The sequence below is a fragment of the Osmerus mordax genome, chromosome 19 (genome assembly GCF_038355195.1).
Source record: "Osmerus mordax isolate fOsmMor3 chromosome 19, fOsmMor3.pri, whole genome shotgun sequence".
Taxonomy (NCBI): domain Eukaryota; kingdom Metazoa; phylum Chordata; class Actinopteri; order Osmeriformes; family Osmeridae; genus Osmerus; species Osmerus mordax.
In genome coordinates this window covers 4,900,084-4,926,150 of record NC_090068.1, presented here as the reverse complement: position 1 = coordinate 4,926,150, position 26,067 = coordinate 4,900,084, and the positions used below count along the sequence as shown (strand labels likewise).

The 26,067-nt window shown below is 44.7% G+C and overlaps 2 protein-coding genes across 2 annotated transcripts in view; both read right to left on the bottom strand.

Annotated features, from left to right (window-relative positions):
* Positions 1 to 1,286: 1,286 nt before the first annotated feature.
* LOC136962993 (melatonin receptor type 1B-B-like) lies at positions 1,287 to 14,779 on the bottom strand. The gene is made up of 4 exons (XM_067256944.1): positions 14,566 to 14,779; positions 2,496 to 2,614; positions 1,857 to 2,201; positions 1,287 to 1,712 (listed from the first exon to the last, which is right to left on the bottom strand). The coding sequence occupies exons 1-4, from the start codon at positions 14,777 to 14,779 to the stop codon at positions 1,287 to 1,289; spliced, it is 1,104 nt and encodes a 367-aa protein (XP_067113045.1).
* A 7,737-nt stretch (positions 14,780 to 22,516) lies between these two features.
* Positions 22,517 to 26,067, bottom strand: part of LOC136963525 (protocadherin Fat 3) — a 50,661-nt gene continuing 47,110 nt past the window's right edge. Inside the window, exon 49 of the mRNA XM_067257677.1 lies at positions 22,517 to 23,283. Within this exon, the coding sequence (XP_067113778.1) occupies positions 22,517 to 23,283 (767 nt within the window). The remainder of the gene's footprint in view (positions 23,284 to 26,067) is intronic.

Here is a 26,067-nt window from a genome sequence, read left to right as displayed (position 1 = left end):
GCTAGCTGGCAAATACTGAGGAGAGCCTCCCGAAGTTGAGTTAGCCAATGTAGATGCTAGCTAACGTTAGTTTGCTAGCTGTAGGCTATATAACATTTCACTGGGCCTTGCAGCACTTCTTGATTTACTGAAATTATTATGAAATGTTATGTTCTACTAGCCATTTGCCTACTGTAGCAAGTCGCAGTATTTTCAACCGCTGATAGTGTAACTGAGACGACACAGTAAATAATTCCTCTTTCAAGTAATAAGCCCCCGTTGACGTGTTGAGCATTAAATTAGCTGAATAGTATGTGATATTGGGATGAAGCCACTTTTGTGTTTTGCTAATGCAGAATTCGGTCAAATATAATCGGTAAAATAGACGTAATGAGTGGCACATAACATTAAGTAACATGGCTTTTCTTTTTTTTTTACTTGTCCAGTGGGGCAAGTAGGCCTACACTTCTCTTCCAGACCTACAAAAAAATCCCCAGACAAGCCTTAATGTCGAGCCCTGTACATGGCTAGACTCTTGATACAGATGAGAATCCATCATATCTTGGACACCCAAAATCAACGAATCTCACAGCCAAACGCAATAGAAAATGTGCTTTAAAGAATTTGAAACCAAACTTTTTTTGTGGAAAAAAAGTGGAAGACTTGTCTGTAAGTCTGTGAAATAAACTGTTAAAAGGGATTCGATGATCACTAGTCAAATGATTACGTTATACTGTGTTGTCATCATTCTGTTTTTTTTAAAGAAAGCAGCTGATATTGCCAAAGCAACAGCAAGCTAGTGGACTGCCGAGTCGCTTTCACTCCAAAATGGCGGAAACGTAGCGCTGCTACTGGGCACTGTTGTTGCAATGGAGCGTTCTATTGGCTTTCACTTCTTGTCAATATAAGTTCTTTGGTATGGCTTCAAAATGTACCAATGAGGAAGATAATAAGTAACACTAGCATTGTAGTAACAGTGCTAGAAGTGTTATGCTATGTAACTAGGTAATGGAAGCTAATTAAAGCTAGCTAGCTTCCGTTTCGGAAAAATTACTTACGCTGTGGGGACCGTCGGAAATATTTAGAACTCACGCATCTAAAGGTGTTAGATATGGTAAACCTTCATAAGAACCTTTGCCTCACAAGTTCAAATTAACATCACCACAAGACAAAGGCAGGCAGCCTATTACAAAAGAATGGACATTTCAGGTCACAGTTCGGAGTGTGTCTTACGTACATTAATGCTATACCAAAGACTCTCTAAAGGAGATGCCAGCCACAGTTACCAGACAGAGGGTCCGTTCAAGCTAAGATTTCAGACTTCTGTCTTTCAGGTCTTTGAATGACTCGTTGTTGTTAAACTGCGGCCCCGGGGACGGTCTGCTTCTACCGGCATCTGTGGCGGCACGTGACGTCTCTGTGTACAGCAGGCGCGACACCCACACGGACGTGATAATGCGCTTGTACTCGTTCCGGAAGTTTCTGTTGAGGAGGCCATAGATAATGGCATTCAGGCAGCTGTTGAAGTAAGCCATGAAGTAGCTGACCACAAACAGCCACTCAGGGATGCGAGGGGCCAGACGAGGCGGGTCTATGGCTACAGCCAAGCCAATCAGGTTGAGTGGAGCCCAGCAGATGGCGAATAGAACGAAGACCACAAACATTGTGACAAAGTTCCGCATGTCACTCGGTTTAAGGCGGGGGCCCTCGTTGGTCTTCACTTTTCTCCGCACCTACGTGAGACACAGACAAAGAGTTAGCAATGTCAAACAGAAATCTCAACTTCCTAGCAATCCAGGAAGTCTCAAGTCATCATGAGACACATCTCAGCAAATGACAGCACAGATCCCAAGGCAGCAAACCAGGAACACACCCACCTGGATGACCAGCACCCATATTCGTAGGTAACAGAATGTCACCACGGCGATGGGGACCAGGAAGTGAATCACCACCACGGCCACAGTGTAGGAGCTGCTGACGTTCTGGGCAAAAGTGCAGGAGTAGACCCTGGGGTCATAGCGCAGGGAGCCCACAAACAGGTTGGGGAGGATGGCCAGGACGGTGAGCAGCCAGATTAGGGCGACGAAGAGCAGCGTGTTGCGGCAGCTGTATAGGCGGTGGTAGGAGAAAGAGTGGCAGATGTAGCAGTAGCGGTTCACGGCGATGCCAGTGATGTTGAAGATGGAGCCGATCACGCTGAGACCCATGAGGAAGCCACTCACCTACGTGTATGTGTGTGGGTGGATGGGTGTGTATTATGCGTGTGTTTGTGTGTGGTTGTTTGTGTGTGTGTATGCATGTATATGTATGTCCGTGTGTGTATTGGGGTGGTAGGAGTGGGTGGGGTGAGAGGACAGGGGGATGGAATTGTGTAAGTATGAGGGCGACGGGAGAAGAGATTTAAACCAAAGAACAGGATGAAAGAAAAAGAGAAAAGAGCAGGAGAATGAATATCTGATCCATTTTCTCTTCCTTTTTCAGATTTCAATGTATAAATACGGCGAAAAATTTCTCACCATGCACTGCGTGTCACCGAGGGACCATTCGTCGTGAAAGAGTGCATAGAGGACCAGGGGGTATGGGTAGAAAGCCACCACCAGGTCTGCAAACGCCAGGCTAACCACAAACACATTACCTGAGGAGGGAGAAACGGAGACATCAAAGGTCAGACGGAAGACAAAGAAATAGAGGAAAAAAAGCTTTCTTTACATACCAGAAATTTCCTGATGACCCCTATTCAGTTCAACAGTAACTTGTTTTACATGGAGCCACTTATAGTCTGTACAACAGCACCAGGTGAATGTCGAGGTGTTACAATCATGGCAAATGAGTCCAGTTAACCGGAATTTCCCCTTTCTCATCAGCTAACTCCCCTTGACATCTCTGCAAGACAGTCACACACCAACACTACCACAGAATGCATTTGCATATAAATTGGAGGACACGCACGCCTTCTGAAAAAGCAAGTAAAGCAAAAGAGTGACATTTCGTAACCTCTCCACTATACAACTTATTTCCTATCATCATCAAGCTTCCCCTGAACAATGACTGAGAAATTCGTACTGGCACAGAGGCCATAGTCTTATTTCGTGTGTGCGTGTGCACATGTGCCATTTTCTCGTTTTTTCATTTTAATGAAATCAAGACTGCATTTGATTACACAGCTTTTATCATGCCATCCATCTTCATCCCAAAGTTTCACTATCCCTCGCTATCTCTTGTACTCACCCTCCACACCATCTCTATCCTCCGCTTAATGATCACACACGCACACACTGATAAAACTCAGAGCCACAATCAATGTATTCCCTGTAAAATAATATTACACGCCAGACCCATGTGAACGAGTGCTTTTTGTGCTGATTGCCGTGTGGGAGAGCACAACCAAATTTCTGTCTCACCCACGATCACACTCACTCACTTGCAGAAAGCAGACATCCAATCTCTCTTTCTATCTATTGTTCTCTCTCTCGTTCTCTCTCGTTCTCTCTCGATTTCTCTCATTCATGTTCTCTCTCTCTAACATGTTCTGGGGATTACTGTCAGACCCACATTGGAAGGGCACACTTAGCCAGACGTGCATGCGCACACAATCTGTTGAGACCTCTGCTTGGTCTTTACGTAAACTGCGGCTGATTGAGACGACCTGTTGATAAGAAGTGTCACTCAGCCGGTGGCGGTACACACACACACACACACACACAAATGAGCTACTCTGACAAAAACAGGAAAACGTGAGAAATTATTGTGTGCTTGTGTCACATAACACACTAGCTGGAATCCTCTACCATTCAGCTGTAAGCCTGATAAGCTTTGCTGCTATTTTTCACAGGGCAAGAAATGAAAGATGAACATCTGTGATCAAGCAGGAAGGTGTGCACACACACACATCCTATCACGCCGGTGCTACACCAAAGTCAACTGTTCAATAAGCCATGGATTAGTGTCATTATAATGACATGTTCTCATTATGAAGAGTTTGGAATTCTAAAATCATATTGTAATCACGTTACACAAATCAGGAATGAAGCCCAAAGCTGCCGTTTAGACACACCTCGGCGAGGCCTACCAGTACAGATACTGTGGAAAGATTGCCACGGCGACTGACTTTGTTTGCATTTAGATTCCTTTTCGCTGGGAAGAAAAAGACCTGTGGGTTTGAGGGTTATGATGTGTCCTTGAACAAGGGAAAATATATTGTGTTAAGGTGAGACCAGAGAAAGACAGGTGGGAGAGAAATCTATGTCAAGAAAATGATAGAGAGACCAGGGGCCTCATTTATCAACCGTTCGTACGCACTAATATGTGCGTAAAACGTGCGTAAGAATGGATCCACGCAAAATTTTCTATTTATCATGACAAGAGACTTCTTGGAAGGGTGCGTAAATCTAAGAATCGTCAATACCAGAGGTGGAAAGTAACTAAATACATTTACTCACATTACTGTATTGAGTAGTTTTGTTGTGTAATTTTTATTTTTCAAGTAGTTTTTAAAATCGGTCATTTAAAATTTACTTGATTACGTTTTGAGTCAAGTATTGTATTTCGCTAGATTACAAATCCCATCCATTGCATGAGTAAAAAAAAAAATGTCCTACTGGCGGTACGGACAAAAACCCCGAAAACAATCGGGTTTATGTAGCTCGAGTTGCTACAGCCAGCAGCTAACGCAGCCTGGCAACTGAAGTGCTACACTCTTGGGTTATGAACATGATGGAGGCTAATGAACATGCCCCCAGACTGTAGCTCTGTAGCTTCCTGGCTGTCTTAGCTGTAGGCTGTAGCAATTTTACAAGTATTAGACATTAAGCTCCCAGCCTGCCATCAGAGTATTTTGCTTTTTTTTCAGAAATGTCCCCGACAGCGATATTTTTGTTATATTTTAGTCATTTATGGAGTCAAACACTTGATTTGGCCTTGATGTGCTTATTAACTGTTGTATGGCCCTCACTTTCAATTGATTGTTTGAAAACGTTTTATGTAATGTTCTGTCCTAAAATTACACGTTTATAAGGGTATTACATATCATATGTGACATGTTATATGTTGTTGTTGCATTTGTATAGATTTGTATACATTTTTATAGATTTTTATTTAATTAAAACAAAATAGTTTTGGATTTATGACCCCTTGTCATATTTTCACTACATGGGAGAGTATGCCCCGCCCCGTTTGACATATATAGATTTTTTATGTAACTAAGTAACTTTTACTTAAAGTAGGCTACATTTTAAATGAACTACTTATTACTTTTACTTTAGTAATCTTTCAGATAGGTAATTTCACTTGTACTTGAGTAATATTTCATCAAAGTATTGGTACTTTTACTTGAGTACAGTATTTTATTACTTTTTCCACCTCTGGTCAAAACTATGCGTAGCTGAGTACGAACAATTTCAAGTGGTGAAACAAGGCAATTGCATCGTGAACACGGGAACTCAATGTAGGCCTATAAGATTGAAATCAATAATGAAAGCATTTTGCAAGGATTTCCATGAAATATTGAATTCATGAAATATTGTAATGATATAATGAACACCATAAAGGGAATTGTTAATATTGGGGAATTGATGTAATGTAGTGTAATGTATGATACAACAATAGGTAATGCTCGTGGACCACTATAAAAGATGGTCAATTAACACGGAATATCTATTATGAAGATGGCAGATCTAGCTGTGTTTAAAGGATTCAGCACACGCTGCATTTCGTCAAGAGCGCATTTTGAGAGACAACTATGACTTTTTTGAAAAGTTTAAAATCACTTGATTTTAAATCAAACTACTTTTTTCATATTTCTGCCAACGAGCGTCTCTGAGAAGATGCTGAGTTAACAGCAATCGCTACCTTTTCCCAAACAATGATTTTTTTTTGGGTGGTCAAACCGTCAAAGCACCGCTAAGTGTTCCGAATAAAATGTTGTGGTTGCACTCAACCTCCGACACCAAAACCTCCATTTCCTTTTGGGAAAAACCAAAACCTCCACATTTCCTTTAGGGAAAAATTATTTTTCTTTCCTTTATTTTCTTGTTCCATAATTATTATTATCATTATTCAGGGAACTGGGATCAAGCGTGTGTAGAAATTGTTCTTAGGCGGAGGCTTGGAATATTCCCAGTAACAGTTCCAAGTGCGATTTATCAAACATTGGTACGAGCGGCGTACGCACACTTCTAGGAGATTTTTCTTGATAAATATCACCTGTTCTTAGTGTATAAGCTTGTGCACAAACAAAAGTATTTGCATATGAAACGCCCCATATTATCTAAATTAGTTCAATCACCACCAATAAAAAGGGAGCTATCAAGTTAAACTGTACCAAAGTGTTTCACAGGAAAAGGTCAACTGGCCACCCCAAACTGGATAAACAAATACTTACAATGTTGTGAGTCTGCCATCTGAATTTAAGGACTAAGAAAAGTATTAAGTGCAGTCATTCCTGCCCGACCAGAACGACAAGACCACCAGGCATGGTAGTAGAAGCTCTCTCTCTTCCAGACTTTCATGCTCAGCTAATTTCCCTCATCTGTCTCCTAATCTAAAAGAACAGTGATTTAGGACGCCTGCTGCTTTTCTCCTCCTCCTTCATCTGCCCGTGTCCATTCCACCCTTCCATCTGTTTTATGGGCCTAAGCAGACTGTAAAAGACAGACAGCAAGACAGGGTTTGCCATAACTCTCAGGTCCGGGCGGTTTAGTAAAAAGGCTAAGCTATGACGCTCTTCTGGAGGTCATGGATTGGTACCGTATCAGACTTGAACCGTACGGAAGGGTTGAACCAGACAGGAGGCAGAAGACAGGGTTATGTTGGTCCCAATGCACAGGATACAAGGGTGGAAAATAACTGCATTGGGTCAGGACTGGGGAGACTGTACATTGTTTGTGTGTGTGTGTGTGTGTTATATCCTCTAATGGTATTGGTTTTATGGGTAACATAAAGACTGTGACAGCCAAGATCTAGTGTTCAAAAGACTATAATTTAAGTAGCAAGTTGTTAAAGAGAAAAATGTTTATAATAAAGTAGGACTGTCAACAAATGATGTAGTAAACCTTTTCTACTGGCATGTTCATTCCAGCTGTTTACCTTCACCTTCACCAGAGGTAGGAACTACTTTACTAGATGGATAGAAAACAGAAAAATGAGTGTGTATATGAAAGTATACAACTCTCTGGATTGAAACATGGCATGATGAACCTATTTGCAGATTTTGGGGTAGACAGTTTTTTTGTATGAATATGTAAAAGCTTGTTGTGTTCCCATTCATTTGAACATGCGCATGTGCACAGACACAGAAAACCACAACTGCGGATGGTTCAAACCCTTGATTGTGGTGCATGTGCCCATATAAAATGCATGGGTTTTCCAAGCCTGTACAGTATGTTCCGGACTGTAAATGGCCGTGATAATGCCAGGGAAAAATATCCGGCGGCAAAAATCTATAGTAAGATGTTCATCAAATTGACATCTGGTAACGAAATTACTCTGCATTTGTTTCCTATTCCTCTCATGTCAACCGATGCACTGCAACAGGAAAGGGAAAACAGACGTACAGTATGGAAAACCAACGAGCGCTTGTCAAACCGGCTCAAAAGGTACAAAATCATCTCATTCTAATCGCTACAAGGTAATCCTCATTTGTAACTGCTCACACTGGATTAATACGGATTCTGTTGTGTTGTCCTTGATTTATTCATCCTTTGATTTAAACACCATTCCCATAATGAAGTCATTAATTACAACGAAAAAACAAGGAGTAATTTTGGGGGGAATTGTCTGTACGCTGATGTGGAAGACAATGTTTTAATGAGAAAGTGAGTAGCAATTAGTTAGGAAAGCAATAACACAAAAAAGTTTGAAAAGTCGAAGTTGACCACCCGAGTTGACCTCCAGCCCTTAACTCGGTAAGACTGTTGTGAACACGGTATACAGTCTCTATTAGCTAGAGAGTATAGCAGACCACCGTGCGGATTAAAACTATGGTGGATGACCCCTCCTTGGCCCCGTAAACACGCACTAACACACAAAAACACACACCCGCAAACAATGAGAGGGGGCGAGAGATAGATCTCACACTAACAAGGGTATTTGGGCGGGAAGAGAACACGCAGTTCTCTCTGTCCAGCCATTACGTTCTGCCATGGTGCCGAACCTGTCAGTGAGCCGGCTTTGTCCATGGTGCTGAACCTGTCAGTGAGCCGGCTTTGTCCATGGTGCTGAACCTGTCAGTGAGCAAGCCTTGTCCATGGTGCTGAACTGGCCTGTCTGCCTGCATGTTGGCCTGTCTCATGGTTCTTGGTGCCAAGTTTTTACCCTGCCAGTAAGTAATTCTCCAGTGATCCGAAGGTTGCTGGTTTGATTCCTGGCTGTGCAAAATGACGTTGTGTCCTTGGGCAAGGCACTTCACCCTACTTGCCTCGGGGAGAATGTCCCTGTACTTCGCTGAGTGTACTGTAAGTCGCTCTGGATAAGAGCGTCTGCTAAATGACTAAATGTAAATGTAACATTTCACAGAGACAACAGAGTGTGGAATGAGTGAAAGAGACAGAAAGACAGAGACAAAAATAAATAAAACAGCACAGCGTCAAGGCGCAGATGTACCCTCCTTGTCTTAGACAGTTAAAGAGAGGCACGAAAGCAGATGAAGAAGCCGAACCCACTGATGAGGCAACAAACTATGCTGGGTTTGCAGAATTCCTCATGTTCCCACCAGGTGGCGCTATAGAAAAAGTCTGACTCCTGCTATCAACTAGAACGCCTTGGACGCAGGGACACGCTAATCCTCTGTTTACCATTTCAGTTGTTCGTCATCAGCTTGGCAGCTTTCCGGGCATGCAGACAGGATGTTTAAGTTATCCCCCACGCAAGAGCATACAGGAAGAATAAGGGAGGACTGATTGGTGGGGTGGAGGGGTTGCAGAAGGAGCGTGTCGATGTATAGGGCTTTTATGGCCCTCAACTTTATAATTCCAAGGGATTGTGGACTGGTGGGGGGGTTGGGGGAGCACTGGACCAACGGCATTTCGGTTGGCCTCTGCCATTGTCATGGAGCTGCCCGATTGATAAGGGTTGAGTATCCCGCAGTGCGTGGTGAACAGCCCGGGTGTCGGAAGAGATGTTACGACCAGCTAACGAGGGCCTCACCTCCCGCTAGCTCAACAGCACTGCAGGAAGTCCCAACGAACTGCTTAGCGCTCGCTGAGCACAGCCCAGACTATATCTGAATCTGGGATGATGAACTGGCGAGATGATTCAGTTTGGCACCACAGTGTGTATTTGTGTGTGTGTCTATGTTGTGTGTTTGTGCACGCACGTGTCTTTATGTGCGTGTGAGTGTCTGTGCGTGACAGACGGAGAGAGGAAGAGACAGAGACAAGTCCAGGAAGATCGAGAACGAGAGGTGAGAGAGTAAGTCTGACAAAAAGTGCTTTCAACAACAAAAGATGAGGTAAAATCACTTTGCTAGGTGGAGCAAACGGAGACTCTTCACTTTTCCAGGGCGTTCATCCTTCTTAGGATCACAGCTGTGGAGGATTCACTACAGTTCACAAGATTCTTCATCTTCGAACACGTCGGTGTGCAGTCAACATTTGAGCATGATCAAACAGGACATGACAAAGCACTCTTACAGAGAATGCTGGCCTGGCTACAATGCCCTGTGTTAGCAGTTCCAACTCTCTCTACCTCCCTCCCTTCTCTCTCACTTTCTCACTTTCTCTCCCCCTCTTATTTTCCTATTGCTCATGCCTCTCTTTTCTGTAAAATGAGAGGAACCACAGTACATCAAAGTGTGGTGATTAAAAGTTGTCTCTGGAGTTGACCAGGGATAATTTCTAAGGAAGGGTATGTGTGTGTGTTTGTGTGTGTGTGTGTGTGGGGGGGGTATATGGGTAAGTAACATAAGGACACATTGAAAAGCTGTGATGGACAGGCTTGATGGTTTGCACCCATGAATTGCCAGTTTTGATGTTCTCTTCAAAAAAGCAAGAGAGGGAAGAGAGAAGTTTCGAGGGTAGGCATGGCGAGACATCAACTGGAAGGAAACAGATGGCGTCACAATGCAGTTCCTCCGATGCAAGCTGGAACGGACAAAGCCTGTGGAGAGATGAGCGTCAATGAGTCCTAATACTCTGCGGTCCGTGACATACCGAGCGTGTTGCACCGCTCACGTCACCAAGAACAAACCTGAGCACACACACACTCGAAGATACACATGAATTGTGATGATCAAATAAATGGACGGAGAATACATTGTATGAAAGCGTTCTCTTTTACGGTTAATCCCCATCAGGAGATAAACCCAACTTTTTGTGGCCTGCATGCTGAGGGAATAATACAAGTTTCAGTTTTATTCCGTGTTCGGCATAAAACCAAAAACACCCCCAGAGCCTGTCCCAATTTGTTGAACCTGAACAACAGAATGACAGCTCATCTGCTTGGCTACTCAAAACAAATGTTCCATGGGGTCTTTCTGCTCAGTTTCAGCCCCTATGGCTGACTTTCTCTGTCTTACGTAAAAAGGCACCGTCGTCGCTGCCATCTGATTTTGTCTGACGTCTGAGGAACTTGCCGGCGAAGTCGTAATTAATTCTAGTTGACAAATGCGCAGACAATGAAGGCCTTAAGAGGCTCAGGGCGCTCTGACTCGTGACATTTAAGAATGATGATATTACCCTTCAGACTGGGATTCACAGCTCACGTGCACATACTTTCAGAAAACAAGTCAGTCGCATAAATTATGTATGTTAACCTGACATTATTAGCAATTGTATGTATTCTTTTTATTATTTACCATACAGATACGTTATCTAATAGGCCCATACAGAGATGTCAATTGAGTCAATGGCTTGACGGAATGTTGAAGGTAGAAAACAAGTCTGATTTTCATCAATTATGCAAAGCCAACCACCTGCTACAGTAGCACAACAGTAGTTCCAAACTGCTCAAAAAGACATAAATTGGCACTAATTTCAATAAAATTCTACTTTCTTTGCTGTTTGCATGCAAGCAATGTCAGTGAAGGCTTCAGAAAGCACACATAAATTTGTCTGAGTATGAAATCAAATCAAATCCTTAAAATGTGAGACCTTGGTTTCCACAGTGTCTTCGAAGAGTGATTTTTTTTTTTTCGTGACATCAATGAGGTCAACGGGGAGGCTTCTTTGTACACACGCGTGTTCCCATCTCTCTTATGTAGATTAAAAACTCAAGTTGTAACTGCATATCTACAAAAAGATCTCCTTTCGCTCAGAAGTAGAAAAGGCCTTATTAGTGATAAAACAGATCTCATTCGGAAAAGGATGAGAAGTGTTTTTCCATTAGTGTTTTCCTTTCAACTACTTCACAAAACCTCTCCGTTGTCACCAAGTTGGAAAAGACAGAGCTTGAGCCTTGATTTGTTCAATGCAAATAAAAGACCGCAGTTCTCTGTAGTACATCCTTAATGTCAGTTCTCAAAATACTTTGCGTTAAGAGACTTTGCCTCGTAGCAACTGGAGCAGTGATTTCCTGACATCAAGTCATGCATTATTTTTACAACTGAGGACACTGCAGCTCACAGCGGGACAGTCTACTTACACAATTACTGTCACGCAAGGCTTTTCTGTGATTGTGGTCGGTACATTTTTCACTATAGCTACTGTATTGATGTCTTTGTCTACTTCAAGTTTAACAGCATTTTAAGACAGCTCAGCTGAAAACGGGGTGTGAAGTGTGGTAAGGCTTTGAATGTGCGTGGGAGTGGGAATCCAGCTTTTCTGAACATGTCAACCACAGTGCTTGAATCGGTTCATATTGAAGGGTACACACTCTCCTAAACAGGTGCAGTTAGAAAGAAGAGGGAGCGAGAGGAGGGAGGGGGTGAGGAGAACGAGGGAGAGAGAGATGGAACGAGGGAACAGGAGGGTGAACGAAGTGAAGGAAAAGAGAGAGGGGTTGCTTTCTGTGGGACTTTTCGAGCTTTGTCAACTCAGTGTTGTGTGGTTGCGGCCAAAGTCATTCATGTTCTTCCTTCTCTTGTCTCTCACTTCCTTCATCCCCACACGTCCCTTTTTCCTCCTCTTCCACGCTGTACTTTTATCTTTTCGGCCTCTCCCTCGCGTCAAACTCTGTTCAACTTCGACACTGGCGCAGCACCACAACTACACCTCTCCCTGTTTTCCTCATCCAACTTCTCTCCTTTCTCTCCTCACTTCTCTCACTGCTCTCACTCTCTTCTTTCAGTCACACTCACTCTCTCTCTCTCTTTTCTCCAACCCATCCCTCGCTTCAACCACCTCATCGCCCACCATGGCCTTGGGGGTCTTTAGAGATGGTTATATAAGCCTCTTCAAATTATCACAATGCATGTATAATGGATAGGAGAGAGTTGTGCTGTGGCAGAGGATTTGAGAAGGAATAAAAGGCTAAAAAAGGACTCATCCTTAGCTTGGCAGCTGAAATAGGTCAATCAGACATGTCCATGGACGGGATGCTAAATGTTTGTGTGTGTATCTGTATAGTGTGCATGCTGACGTGCATGTGTTATCGTACAGCGTATTTACCGCTGTGCTGCACTCCAAGTTGTATATAACAGGGGTTTGATGGCAGTTCCACATGTCAGTGCTGCTTCCCATATCTCCAGCAGGGACACTCATCATGGGGGGGTCATGATGAGCCCTTTCTCTCCCTCTCACAGAGGGCTGTCCTTCGCTCCCCCTGCTCAGCAGGGAACGAGAGAGAGAGTTGGCTAGAACCTTCCAGCATGACATGAGAGAAAATGGTGGGGGGAGGGGGGGGGGGGGGGGAGAGGACCAGAGCGTGAGAGAAAGAGATGAACAGACATAGAGAGGGCTGCTGTGGGTTTACGATGCCCTCCAAAAAGAAACCACAAGGTCTACTGCTGTCACTTCCTCCCCACCCCTGCTCCTGGACCACTCAGACTCATAACACCGTCCCTGAGGGATGTAAACAGTCAGCAGCACTCAACAAGCAGCAGTACCTACACAGTGACACACGCACGCACGCAGACAGAAACAATACACGCACGTTTAAAGGCGCCATCACGCGCGCAGACAGAAAAAATGCGAGTTTAAAGGCATAAGCCCGGCACAGAGACACACACACGCACAGTGTAGAAAAACACTTTGACCACAAGTGCATACAGACGCGCAAGTCTTGTGTGCACTCTCCCTCTCCTCATGCTAAATGGATCAGTGGGATGAGTCCTGTTGGAATAGTAGAAGACTTCTGTATATGGCAAATGGATAATGGCTGCGGAACATGGCACAGGGCCAAGCAATTTGCAAAAGGACGTTCCTCTTGTATGAATTCCCTGCCACCCCCACCCCCGCACAATTTTTTTCTTCTTCATGGAATTAAATCAATGTAATCCATGCATCAGATTCTCAATTCATTTATCTTTTTTACCTCTCTCTCTCTCTCTCTCCAATGCCATCTCCAACTCAATGTCAATCTCTGACTTTCTTCCTCTCTCTTTACCTCAACAGGCCTAATCTCTCCCTCCGTCTCTGAGCATGCCACCTTGCAGAGTCAGGTGTTGAGCGACTCAGAGAAAAACAGCTGTGGGAGCTTTTTAATGTTCCTGCTCCTTCATGTGAACACTCTCCCAGTACCTCTCCCCATGCCTGGGTCACCTGGCACATTTTATTCTGAGTACTCACAGCCACACACACACACGTTACTTTCACACGCAGGCTGATGAGTCTGGAAGGGATAAGGGTGATACACACGTGTGCAGTGAACGAGAAAAGAACAGATGTTTTATAAAGTACATTGAAGCTTGGTGAAAGAGTGAGCCCCTCTTTGAAGACTCCAAACACACAGTTTCATACCTACATGTGACACACACACACTCACACAAATATCTGCATAATGACTTTCCCTGTCTGTCAGCTTTTCTTTAACAGCCTCAGATCACCTACTTTGCTTCAAAGAGTGTCAGAGTGACAATTCACCCTCACTTACTCTAGGAAGCTGGTATTGCAACTGATTTATGGGCTACACAAACCCACCAAATCACCTGGGGAATCATATAAATTATATCTGTATCAATCCCGATCCATATTCATGAGCGCTACCAGATTTTCAAACACTCATGCACACACACACACATACCTACACTCATGTGCGCACACACATACACAGTTTAATTACATTTACATCCCCCAACGGATATTAACTATTCCTTAATTAGCTCCTAAGAATTTGAACTAACTTTCACCAGTTTCAATGGTGCTGACAGACCAGAAATAGACCTGAAGCCCCGGGCTTCAACACACACATGTTCAAGCACACGCACACATACACATTGTTGTATAACCTCACTTCTCAAGGTTAACTTACAGTCGCTTTACATGGTGTGTAGCTCAACAATGTTAACATGGAGATCGATTGTTTTCCCCCTTTTCAATAAATAATCAATTCAGAACGACACAGTATGATGTGGCAGCACATGACCAGATCAGTGTTAATGAATGAAATAGGCTAAACAAATAGCCTACATCTGAACTTATCGGACAGGTGATTAAGTATTCAAATATATTGTAAGGCTTATGTTTTTAAATGTATCTTGTTGCCATCGGACCTTACCAGAATTCCTCAGCTTTCGGTTCCTAAATACCGAAATGATCACGAGGAGGTTGCCGAGCACGTCCACCACCGTAGTGAAGATCAACACACTCGCCAGAACCGCTATTGCCCATGCCGGACGCGTTCCCTCCTCACCCGCCAGTCCACGTTCTACCTGTCCGTACCCTGACCCTGAGTCTGTCCGGTTCTTCAGGATATCGAAGGAGTCAGGCATCCCTAGCCAAACCAATCTGGACCTTAAGTCTCCACACAGCCGCCAATAACAGTGATCCCTAAACAAAACATATCGTGCTCACGTTTGTGTCTCTCAGGGAGCGCACTGGAGTTGGTGATCGCAGGATGATACCCGTGGCAGCATTGGAAAAACAAAACCGATAAATGCAGCTGTTGAATTCAGTTGACACTCAAAATGAAACCAGTTCATCGTGATGCATTAGTACAAGTGTACGTACTCGCTATGTTTTGTTCTATGGAAGTCTGTTTGGCGGGTCTACCTGGAGACAGTGCGCTTCTCCGTCCACTTGCTACGGTACTGATATCCTTAGTGGTCGGTCCTGACAGATAGTCTCTGAAGGCAACCTTATAGCATCTTTTCACCTCAAGTCACATTTCAGATATTTTATCGTCGAAAAGTTCCGAGTGTAATAGGTAATGCGATATAAGGTCCTCTTTCGCCTTCCTCCGCCAAAGTGTGGAATGAAAACAACGGTAAACTCAAATTTATTAGGTTCGGTTCCGCCAACCCCGAATTATTTGGCGAGCATAAGAATCGCGCTCGGGATCAAGACCCAGACGGTCCAGTGAGTCGAATACCATCGTACAGTCTCCGGGGAGGTAAGGTCGTCCATCTCTCCGTTTCTCTGCAGGGATGAAGGTTTCAACTACACATAATATAAAACGAAGCTAGCGTCCCTCTTGGTAATCTTTTAGGCAGAGAGAGAGAGAGAGAGAGAGAGAGAGAGACAGACAGACAGAGAGAGAGAGAGGGGGGGGGGGTAGAGCTGGAGAGTGTGAGACAGACTAGACAGACGCATATGCTAGCAAATTTCTTTCAGTAAAAGGTGAAGTAACAAACGGACAGAAAGAACAGTGTTTCTCTAAGGGCAGTGGAACATTCAGTGCGCGTGGATCACTTTCGAAGATCCCCCCCCCCCCTCTCTCTCTCTCTCTCTCTCTCTCTCTCTCTCTCTCATATCCGCTGTCTCTTCCTGCCTGTAGTGCCTGTCTGTGACACCATGCTAAGTTAGGTATGACTAAACACTGTTCCCCCCCCCCCCCCCCCCCCCACACACACACACCTAATTTTCTTTCATCACCCATCCCTCTATCTCACAGTAGTCTGTTTGATCTTAGGCCCAGCAGAGGTGCTGGTGTAGCCAGTTTACACACAACAGGGCACAGCGCAACCCCCCCCCCGCCCCCCCCCCCCCTCTGGCAGAGCACAGAGCAGGCAGAGCCAAGCAAAACGTTCTCATTTCATCATTCCCTTTAGAAGAGAATACAAATTAATTAAAAAAAATATTAACATCTTCTAAACAGCTTAGAGGTCCATAAAACTCTAATGCAAATACGAAACCACATGTACAAGTCTACATTTACATTACATTTACATTTAGTCATTTAGCAGACACTTATCCAGAGCGACTTACAGTAAGTACAGGGACATTCTCCCTGAGGCAAGTAGGGTGAAGTGCCTTGCCCAGGAACACAACATCATTTGGCACGGCCAGGAAGCAAACCAACAACCTTCTGATTAATAGCCCGACGCCCTAACCGCTCAGCCATCTTACTCCCTGCTCAGCCATCTGACTCTCTAGTCTACAGTGGGTTATGCCCACGCACTCAAGTGGGCAGCATCCTGCTAGACTACGTAGCCCACTTTGCTGAAAGCCAAGGCTTTTCAATGCTTTATGCGTTTAACTTTGTAAGGCTTTGAGCTTTTAAAATATTCATTAGTTACTCAGTATTTGAGGGTGGTCTCCCAACCCATCTCCTAAAGATAGTCACATGGCGTCTTTCATACTGGGAGGGGGTCGTCATATTGTTTTGAACATGGGGTACAGTCTCGCTTCAGTTGGCCAGGAAGACTCGATCAATGCGACATCAATAACCTCAATACTGGTTCTGACATATTGAGGGCGGTACCACCCGGTTATATAATGCCCTGCCCCACTGCATGTGTCATGGCAGATGTGAACTGGGATTAGCTCTTCTCAGCCTCACGCTACCTCGAACCATCTTAAATTAACGATTAAATGATCCCCGGACTGTGTTTAAAAAATGAAAAATAAATCACCTCGAAAAAAAATCTTTGATTGACTGACAAGCAGAAGTGATTTGTCTGTGAATGAGAGGTCAGCGATACGCACACTGTGTACACACAAACACACCCACACATAAACACACATTTGGTAGAGGGACATTTGTATAGCATTTTTTGGTTCAGTATTGATCTGTCTGTACAGTCACACGAAAGCGGTCTACTGGGACACAAACAGAAACATAAATCCTACATACAAACAAGCTAGCACCCCATCACTGCATGCAAAAAGAAGAGGAGAGAGAGAGAGGATAAAAAGTCGAAGGAGAACCGTTTTAAGTGAAAACATTCTGGGTCCAATGGCGGATTGGAAAGAAGTTCACCCTCAAGCTATGTTTTCTTGAAATTTATGAAACTCTTACAGGATCCCCCAAAATATGATCGTGCAAGGTACTCTCTACTACCCAACCTCTGTCACGGTGTTGGAAACTTGGAAAAAACGACTGCTGGAAAAGAGTGTAACCTTGGCAACTGTCTGTGAGTTTAAGTTTTGGTTTACAGAATTAAGTAAATTGACAGTCACATCACTAGAAGGGATAAAAGTTTACAGGTGTGTGTGTGATTGTACACACTCCCACATACAGAGAGACACAAACATCACACACTAGCACACACATGAGCCATCTGCATCTGCTATGGTAGGATTGCTTTGAAATCATCTGAACAACAGCAAGGGACATGGGTTCAACAAGCATACACAAACACATATATGCTGCAATGTACTGTTGCCTACAGCTGTTAACAGTTGCTGAACAAAACTAATTGTTTCATTGGAGAGAGAGAGTATTCAACATTGGATAGTCTGGGGTATAGGTACCAAACTGTTGTTGAAATTATTCAACCGTTTAGTCACATCGATGTGTAAATGTGTCAGCGAGATATGTTTTATGCTTTTATTTGTTTGCCTGAGTATGTGAAAACCTATGCGTGTGCTTGTGGATGTATACGCTAGTGTGCGTGTGTGCCTGTGTGTTTGCATGTGTGTATGCACGTGGTCCTGTTTGTGTGTCTGCAGCAGTGTGCAGTGGCAGATGCAGATGTTGAGATGAGGTCTGCTCAGAGTGTGTGTAATCCTGGTATTACTGAGAACAGCCTGTGGGTATAATCACCACACAACTACCCCTCTAGTCCCCAACCATAAACAGGGGAAGTGTGTTAATCCTTACCTTCCCTCCCAGCCTCTCTCTCTCTCTGTCCGTTCTTTATCCACCACAACACTGGTCCCTTCCGGTTTTGCTCATGGAGATAGACGAAGGGTAAGGGACCGGATAACGAGCAAAGGAAGGGTGGTGTAAGTAGCTTAGCTTAGCCCCAGTGGTTCAAACACCAGGTGGCCCTACAACTGTTTGTGTGTGTGTCTTCGGTGGGGGTTCTCACTGTGTTCGCTTGACGTTGTTCCCTGTCTCCCCTCTTCCCCCAGATGAGAGAATGGTGCATGTGGTATCTGAGTGGAGCAAGAATCTGAGACACTACTCAAAACAGCACTGTTGATGATCTCTAGGCTCTGGTGTCGAGGAGGGGGAAAATTAGGGCCGGGGTGGGAAGGAGCCGTCATGATCGATGCAGCATTGATTGAGTTCAATCACCCTTTATCCCTCTCCCAATCCCTGTCTGTCCCACATCCCAATCATTGGTTTGTTCTTAGGACACCCCCACCCATCCCATCCCATGTTCAAAGGAAAGTAATGACAGGTTCGAAAAGATCCTTCACCCCTCTACTGAGTCTGCATCAATCAGTGCGTGGGCGGTGGGGTTCTGGGGGGGGGGGGGGGTTATGTGAGACCCAGACCCTGCGGATTTAAAAGTCTGCCTCTGTCACAGATTCATTAGCAACTTCTCTTTTATCTAGACAGACCACTTAGCCAACTCATGACACGCACGCACACACACACAACCCATACACCTGTTTTGTAAAAAAGTTTTATATCCAAATCTTTTGACAGTACATTTGACGTTGTAGGGGGTTAAATATTGGCCAAACAAGCAAAAATTAATTCCCCTATGGTTTAAAGGAAGATGGGAAACAGAACCGTGTATTAGCATGAACCAAATATTTGTTTTTTCACAATGTATGTTTCATGTTTTGGCTGCTCGCAATGTTTGGGGCTATCTCGTTGTTATGATCAGTGACCTATGCTCTTTTGTAAAGCTCTCTCTTGGAAGTCGCTTTGGATAAAAGTGTCTGCTAAATGCATAAATGTAAATAATGCCAATACAAATAGAATTACAGTTATTTGACTAGAGCAAGATTGATCAGAGCAAGAATGGTCAAAGTAAGGTTAAAATTAAATACGCATTTAATAACATTGGAAATGAATGAAATCAATTACAAGGCAAACATGTTACAAAATGAAGGCTTTAAATCTTACCTACTCTACCATGATCATTGTAAATCAGAGAGAAGAAAGAGGTGAGCAAGGAGTAGGACAGTAGGACAAGGGAGAACTCAGGAGAAGGTCTCAGGAGATGAAGAATCCACAGAACAATGCTTTACATTTCCCTTTATACACAAGGACAACCAATCAGACCAAATCTTGAATGGGGTGTGAGAGCCATCAACTTGAGACCGTCCAGAAACTCCAGACTTTAGCATATGAGAGGTGGAGGCAGGTTGACACCCAACCTTACCAGTGGCGAAAATCTGCTATCAATTTTGGGGGGGACAATTATATGACATTCTCTCAAGAACAATTCGTGAGGGGGACACCAAAATTACTGCTGTACCACATAGCATACATTATAATATGTTAAATGTTAAATCTTATTTTTCCCAGGATGGGGGGGGTCGTGTCCCCCCCCGGGGTTTCCACCTATGAGCCCCACAACGTACTGGTGTCTTTTGCGACAGGATGACCTTCAATGAATGAATTTGGAATTAATTGGGTCCAGGTTATTTTGTGTCTCTGGCTCTCGGGTAGCTCAGTGTTGGTTGTTTACTAATAACGAGAGCAGAGCGGAATGGGCACACAGACAACCGGACCACAGTGAGTTGACAGGCCCCCCTCTCCTGCTCCTTCGCCCCAGGGATGAGTGCTCACCCCGGGGCTAATCGCTGCTCCTAGCCCCTCTCCTCATTGTTCACTGGAGAGAAAAAAGAGGTTTGTATGTGGTTGAACGATACTGCTTTTCTCTGGGTTCTGGCAGCTTTCTAACCTGCTCCAACCGGTTCCGGCTCAAGTCCTCACTGGGAGAGAGTTGAAACAACATAGTGTCTACCATCTGGATCACTGGAACGCACACACCCACTGGAACATCAACCTAAACACACAGACCCACATGCTTGCACATGCCGGTTTGGATGCATTCAATCACCTTGTGGATGAAAAAAACTCATAGAGGAAAAAGACAATAACACCCGAAGATAGTAGGTGACCTTGGCATGCACACATTTCAGTGCATTTGTCTCACTAATAATGGATGACTATGTATGACAGCATATGTTGAGATACAGGCATTGTGCACATGATGAGAATGACATGCTTGCACCCAATGTATGTACAACTTTAATTAAGACACTCACTACACACACACATACGGACTCTGCCCTGTGGAAACTCACAAGGCAAAAATTGTTACATAAGGTCTGATTAACTCAGACGGAAAAGCAACATGACCTAAGGCAACAGTCCACTTTCTGAGGCGTCCGCCTGGTTGCCATGGGAATGTGATTAGTCTCATAATTCTTGTCTGTTTCACCGCTCAGCGCAGGGAAACAGCTGTGCAAATTAGGTACTTAGAACAGTAAGGAATGACCGCTGATCAGACACCAAGATATTTTTATACAGTGAAACTAAATAATTCAGCGACCGGGTGAAAAAGGCACAGGGTTAATTGATTCCATGTCTGGAAAAATAAACATGCAGAGTTAATTGACATCTCAATAGGAGATAAATTGACCCTGTAAACAGGAAATGTGGAGGAAAAAAATAACACACGAAAGAGAGGTTGCAGTATAACCTTTTTAATAGTCTGTACATTTGTCTGCATTCTGATCAAAGGTATATACCCTAACCCATAAAAACAGGCTCATGTTGTCATTGTCAGGCCTACTTTAGTGATGAAATTCCCTCATAGGAGACAAAAAGTTATGGTTCAGGAAGCAAGTCTTCCAAGTGATTGACAGCTTCCACTGTACAGGAGATCCTAAACTGAAAAGTTGGTCCAATGAGATGGCTTTTTTAAATAAAAACCTGGACCTGGCCTTACCTACAATTCACCAAACTCTCTAATGACATTGTATTTTAAGAACGAGCCGCAGCTTGTTTCCGGGTAAAACCAAGCCTTTACCATCACCAACAAGGTCGTTCTTGAGGATTGTATTGTACACCCCCATGGACTTAAGGAATTATGTAAATTAAATTTCAGTATGGGATGTATTAATGTATTAGCGCCGTAATGCAATTACATACCAGGACAATAAATTGTCCATGTATGTAACCAACTATCTAACGCACTTCAAATAAACACATTTGGCTTTCTATTAGAGAGCTTTATGAGATACCGTATATTCTGCAGAATCTACAATGACCTTTGTGGTGGTGGAAAGGGAATCATTGCTTCATACTGTATGTAACATCAAAGCAGTGAGCGGTAACAGACAGCACACACTGGGTTAAGCCTACTAACTTTACGTTGTTGATAATGGGACAATGAGCTACATATATATTGCCTAAATACATTACATAATGAAGTATTGTACATATATCACAGCCAAAACATTAGGCCCCAACACAAATAAATAATCATCCCAATAGAGTTATCATGTCACAGTTAAATGACCACAAAAATATATATAAATACATACAATAAAACTGTAAAGCAATCTAAAATGTACTTTGTTCAATCTCTGGTCATGTCCTTTTAATGGCAGCAAAGTGGAGGTTGAACGTGGTCTCTTTCTAAAACCAACAGCAGTTTCAGGGAGCACAGAACACAGAGGAAGTAGTCTGTCCTGGGCTTTAATGCTACACAGAGTCAAACACAGCCTCTCCCAATCTCGCCAAGCTACTCTACAACTGTGCCGTGGCATTCTCCAGTGTCAGACCTCTGTCAAGTTCACAGTCCTTGTTCAGTACAGAGAGGATATCTGATGGATATCAGGTTCAGAGGAGAGGACCCCCACCACACAGCTCCCAAGTCACCTTGTCTACACACCTGATCATCACGTCAATGATACTCTCCCGATACTCATCGGTTAGTCAGGTGAACCAGTAGCCTGCTTTAAAGACAACCTCGCTATACCAGCTACTTACGTACTTACGCTACCCACTCCCTCCCCTCGTTCTCCTCCTCTACTCTCGAGCTCCCCCTTCTGCTGTCCAGGCACCTTGAGGGGGATCGTCCGAGCTTGTGACCCTGGGACTCATCTGCCCCATCTTCCAGTCTTCTACTTGGAAGATGTGTACATTCATTTAGCTTGTTCTCCTTTAAGTGAAACCCAAAGAAACATATCCAGTTGTTGGGGAGATCTTTGACCTTGTGAATAGATTTTTGTTCTTCTAGTTTTCTCTGAATGTGTGTGTGTTCATGTGTGTGAGAAGCACAAAGTGACAGTGTGAGTGTGTGTATATTTGTGGGAGAGAGAAAGAGAGAGTGTGGTGTGTGTGTTTTACACACACCACAGTCAGTCAGTCAGTACATGCCCGCGGTGGGCTCGGAGCTGACGGAGGCTCTGTGAGTGCGTGTGGCCCGCCTGGCCCTAAGAGACACCAGGTTCAGCAGTCTCTCCAGCTCGTCCCCGGACCCGGACCTAGAGCTCATCCCAGATGCCAGAGCCCCCTGGCTCTCCTGCAGGGGCTTCCAGCCCTCCACCTGGCCCTCCCAGGCCCGCAGCGGAGGCAACAGCTGGGCAGGGTGGAGGTTAAGCCCCGGGGGGCTGGAGGGGTAGCCCTCGTAGGCAGGGCGTGTCGGAGGCAGAGTGTCGTAGTGTCCCTCCGCTTCCTGCTCCGGTTCGGGGACGCTGTCGCGGTACTCCTCGTAGATGGGGGAGGAGCTCTCCTCGTCGCGAGCGTGCAACAGTGGAAATTCCCTGTGGCCGTGGGCCCCAAGACCCTCCGATGGCCCCCTCCAGCTCTCGCGCCCACTCGCTTGCTGGTGCCCCCCCCTCCTCCCTCCCGCGAACCACCCCTCCTCCCCGTGACTCTGCCCCCTCAGGGCGGTCTGCCTCCTCTCCCACTGGAACCCCCCTCTGTGGTCCTCCTCCAACCCACACCGCGCCCCGTCCCTGCCCCTCTCGGAGCCGGAGCTTGCCCTCCTGTAGTCCAGCTGGAGGGAGCGTGTGCTACCTGCCCGCCTGTAGGCGTCAGGGTCATCTCCGGATTCGTAGTGTGGGGAGGGGCCCGCCTCCAGGGGGCGAAGGCGAGATGGAGACAGCCAATTGGAGGACTCCCAGTGATAGGCTGGACGGGAGAGGGGGAGAAAGAGGAGGGGAGAAAAGGGGAGAATGGCAGTCAAGAGAGAGCCGGACTGCAAATGAGCCTAACAAAGAGATTCCACTGTGAAAGAAACAACTTTGTTCACACTATTTTGTGGAGGAGGTATGGATTTTTTGGCAGCAGCATTCACTAACTAAGGTTGGACAATGGGTTGTTGGAACATTTGTGTCTACCATAACACACACACACACACACACACACAGCACACACACACACATTGACATTACGCTGAGCAGTTTCAGACAGCTCCGTAACGGCCCCTAAAAATTAAACCCTGCCAACACAGAAGGCTGAATTGTTACTGACAAACAACAACAGTTTTATTTGCAGAACTAGCTGTTGTGTTAGCAGTTTTTTGTTTATGTGGGACTTGTGGAGTTTGTGTAGCAGTGTGTTCTCAAAAAACATGAGCTCTCCCAGAACGTCCCCTACACAGTTTTTAATCCTGTGTAGATGACACTGATCTATAGGAGATCTATAAATCACTTCTACCTTCCACCTTAACCAAGGAGTTTACCTATAAAAAGATCCATATCAAATATCATGCATTGATTGCTGCCTTGCTGCCTCCCTAGCAACAGCTGGTCAGGGTGCATGGATTATACATTTTTATGTTAAAACATGTATGTGTTTATACTGTGTATAGTGTGTGTGGTATGCACACAAAAATATGATTATCATGTGAGGTATTGGGTCTGCTTTAAGACTTGACTAGGACCTCAAAGGGAGTCCATTCATTTTCAGCTCAATCAAGATCTCAAGCACCTAACATTTATCAATAACCAGTCATCTTCTACAGTCTTTACAAACCACTGATTGATAAAAAAACATTTCCTTTAAATTTCTTGGTTAGGGATGACTGAGGGGAAACAACAGACTTCGAACCCTGAATCCCTCCCTGTGCTTGGAGGAGAACGTGCTAACCGCTCTTACAGTCACAATGTACTCCTTGACGACCTCCACGCGTATCTCGTCCTGACATCCAACATGGCGGCCAGCTGTGAGCGTGAGAAAACAGTGGCGTAGGAGGGGTGAGAAGGAAGCCTTTGATGAGGAGCAGAACTCAAACAAACACAACAATTAGAGGGGTGGTGTGAGTGGATTAATTATGCAAGTGAAAATGAGGATGCAAGTGAATCTCAGAGAGCGCAGAGGAGAGGAAGGGGAGAGGACTGGATCTGTCGGAGAGACACACAAAGCCAAAGCATGCACACACCGCACGCACACGACCACATACGCACACACACTCCCAAGACTGTGTAGCAAAAGCATAAAAACATGACAGGAGGCGGAAGAATGGAGGAAACAGGCGTATGGAAAAAGAGAAAACAGGAAATTATTTCTCCCAGTAAACTTATATGGGCTCATGAAATAGAAGTCGGGATTCAAAAAGTTTAGTTAATAGGACACAGATGAGACAGGAAAGGTGAGGCAGAGGAGAGTCCGGGAACATCTGTTACCTGTTCTTCTGTAAGGATGCCCTCACATCCAACTCTGAAACTGAGGGAGAGAAAAAATTGAAACGGGAGAGAAAGAGAGGGAGGGAGGGAGAGAGGTAGTGTGTGTGTGTGTGAGAGAGAGAGAGAGAGAGAGAGAGAAGAGAGAGAGGAGAGAGAGAGAGAGAGAGAGAGAGAGAGAGAGAGAGAAAGAAGAGAGAGAGAGAGAGAGAGAGAGAGAGAGAGAGAGAGAGAGAGAGAGAGAGAGAGAGAGAGAGAGAGAGAGAGAGAGAGAGAGAAAGAAAGCATGAAGGCGAGCACTCAATTCAGTATCAACCACCTGCTACTCAATCCCCTCATCATCTTCACAGCACTACCAGACCCCAGTGCATGGTGTAAGCTGAGCTATGTGACAGACAGATGTCCTACTAGGGCAGATGTCTCTCTTCACTACTCGAGCTGGGGAAGGTTGTCCTATGACCTTGCAAACAGATGTTCCCAAGAAACAAATCCACCGGAATTCTGAACTCTGACCCTTGAAATTGTCCCAGTGACGTGTCCCATCTGAGGCTTATAGGACAGGATGAAAACGGACCCTGGATCTTCAGTTCGCATAAATGCTCTGTTAAGGGCCTGTGTTCAGTTTAACGTGTATCACTGCAAATCACATTCCTGGTGTATTCTTGGTATGCATTTCTCATGGCAATAAAGCCATTAAACCTGCTACTGTTTGGGGGATTTTCTCGAACCAAGTCTGTGTAAAATACGTCTACATTGTTAGTATGCAAGTAGGGATTTGGTTCAAGTAATGCAACATATCCTTTTACAGTGTCCCACAGTGGCAATTTCACTAGAGCCCAGATTCCAACACATAAACAGCACAGTCATTAAGACTAAAGCATGTCAGACCAACCCCTTTCAGAAGCAAGTCATTGTTGACAATCTGGGTATTGTTTACTAACTGGGCACAATGGCTTTATCCAATTTATCACCAAAAGTAAGGATGGCACAGTGGAATACAGTATGACTGGCAGACTGGTTCAAGTAAGCAGGCAAACTTTGCCAACTGGTGTGTCTGGTCTTGCTGTGTTTGTCTGGATAGCGAGCTGGCTGGCTGAATGGCTGACTGTGGTACTTGAAGCTGCTCAGGAGAATATCCTTAAAACAACATGGACTAAGGGGGCTTAAATGGATAGCCTGTGGGAGCACACAGTGGTTTGAGCCAAACACACTTCACTGAGCTCTCACAACTGTGTTCCCAGAAATCCCAGGCAAGAGTAGAGGAGAAAATAGGACAGGATGGAGGAGAGAG

Bases quoted from the DNA above. Each gene is read 5' to 3' on its own strand.
- LOC136962993 (XM_067256944.1), bottom strand. From the start codon at position 14,779: ATGCCTGACTCCTTCGATATCCTGAAGAACCGGACAGACTCAGGGTCA. The intron at 2,615-14,565 runs GTAAGGTCCGAT...CTCCCTCCTCAG, and splicing joins CCGAAAGCTGAGGAATTCTG to GTAATGTGTTTGTGGTTAGC. The intron at 2,202-2,495 runs GTGAGAAATTTT...ACATACACGTAG, and splicing joins TCGGTGACACGCAGTGCATG to GTGAGTGGCTTCCTCATGGG.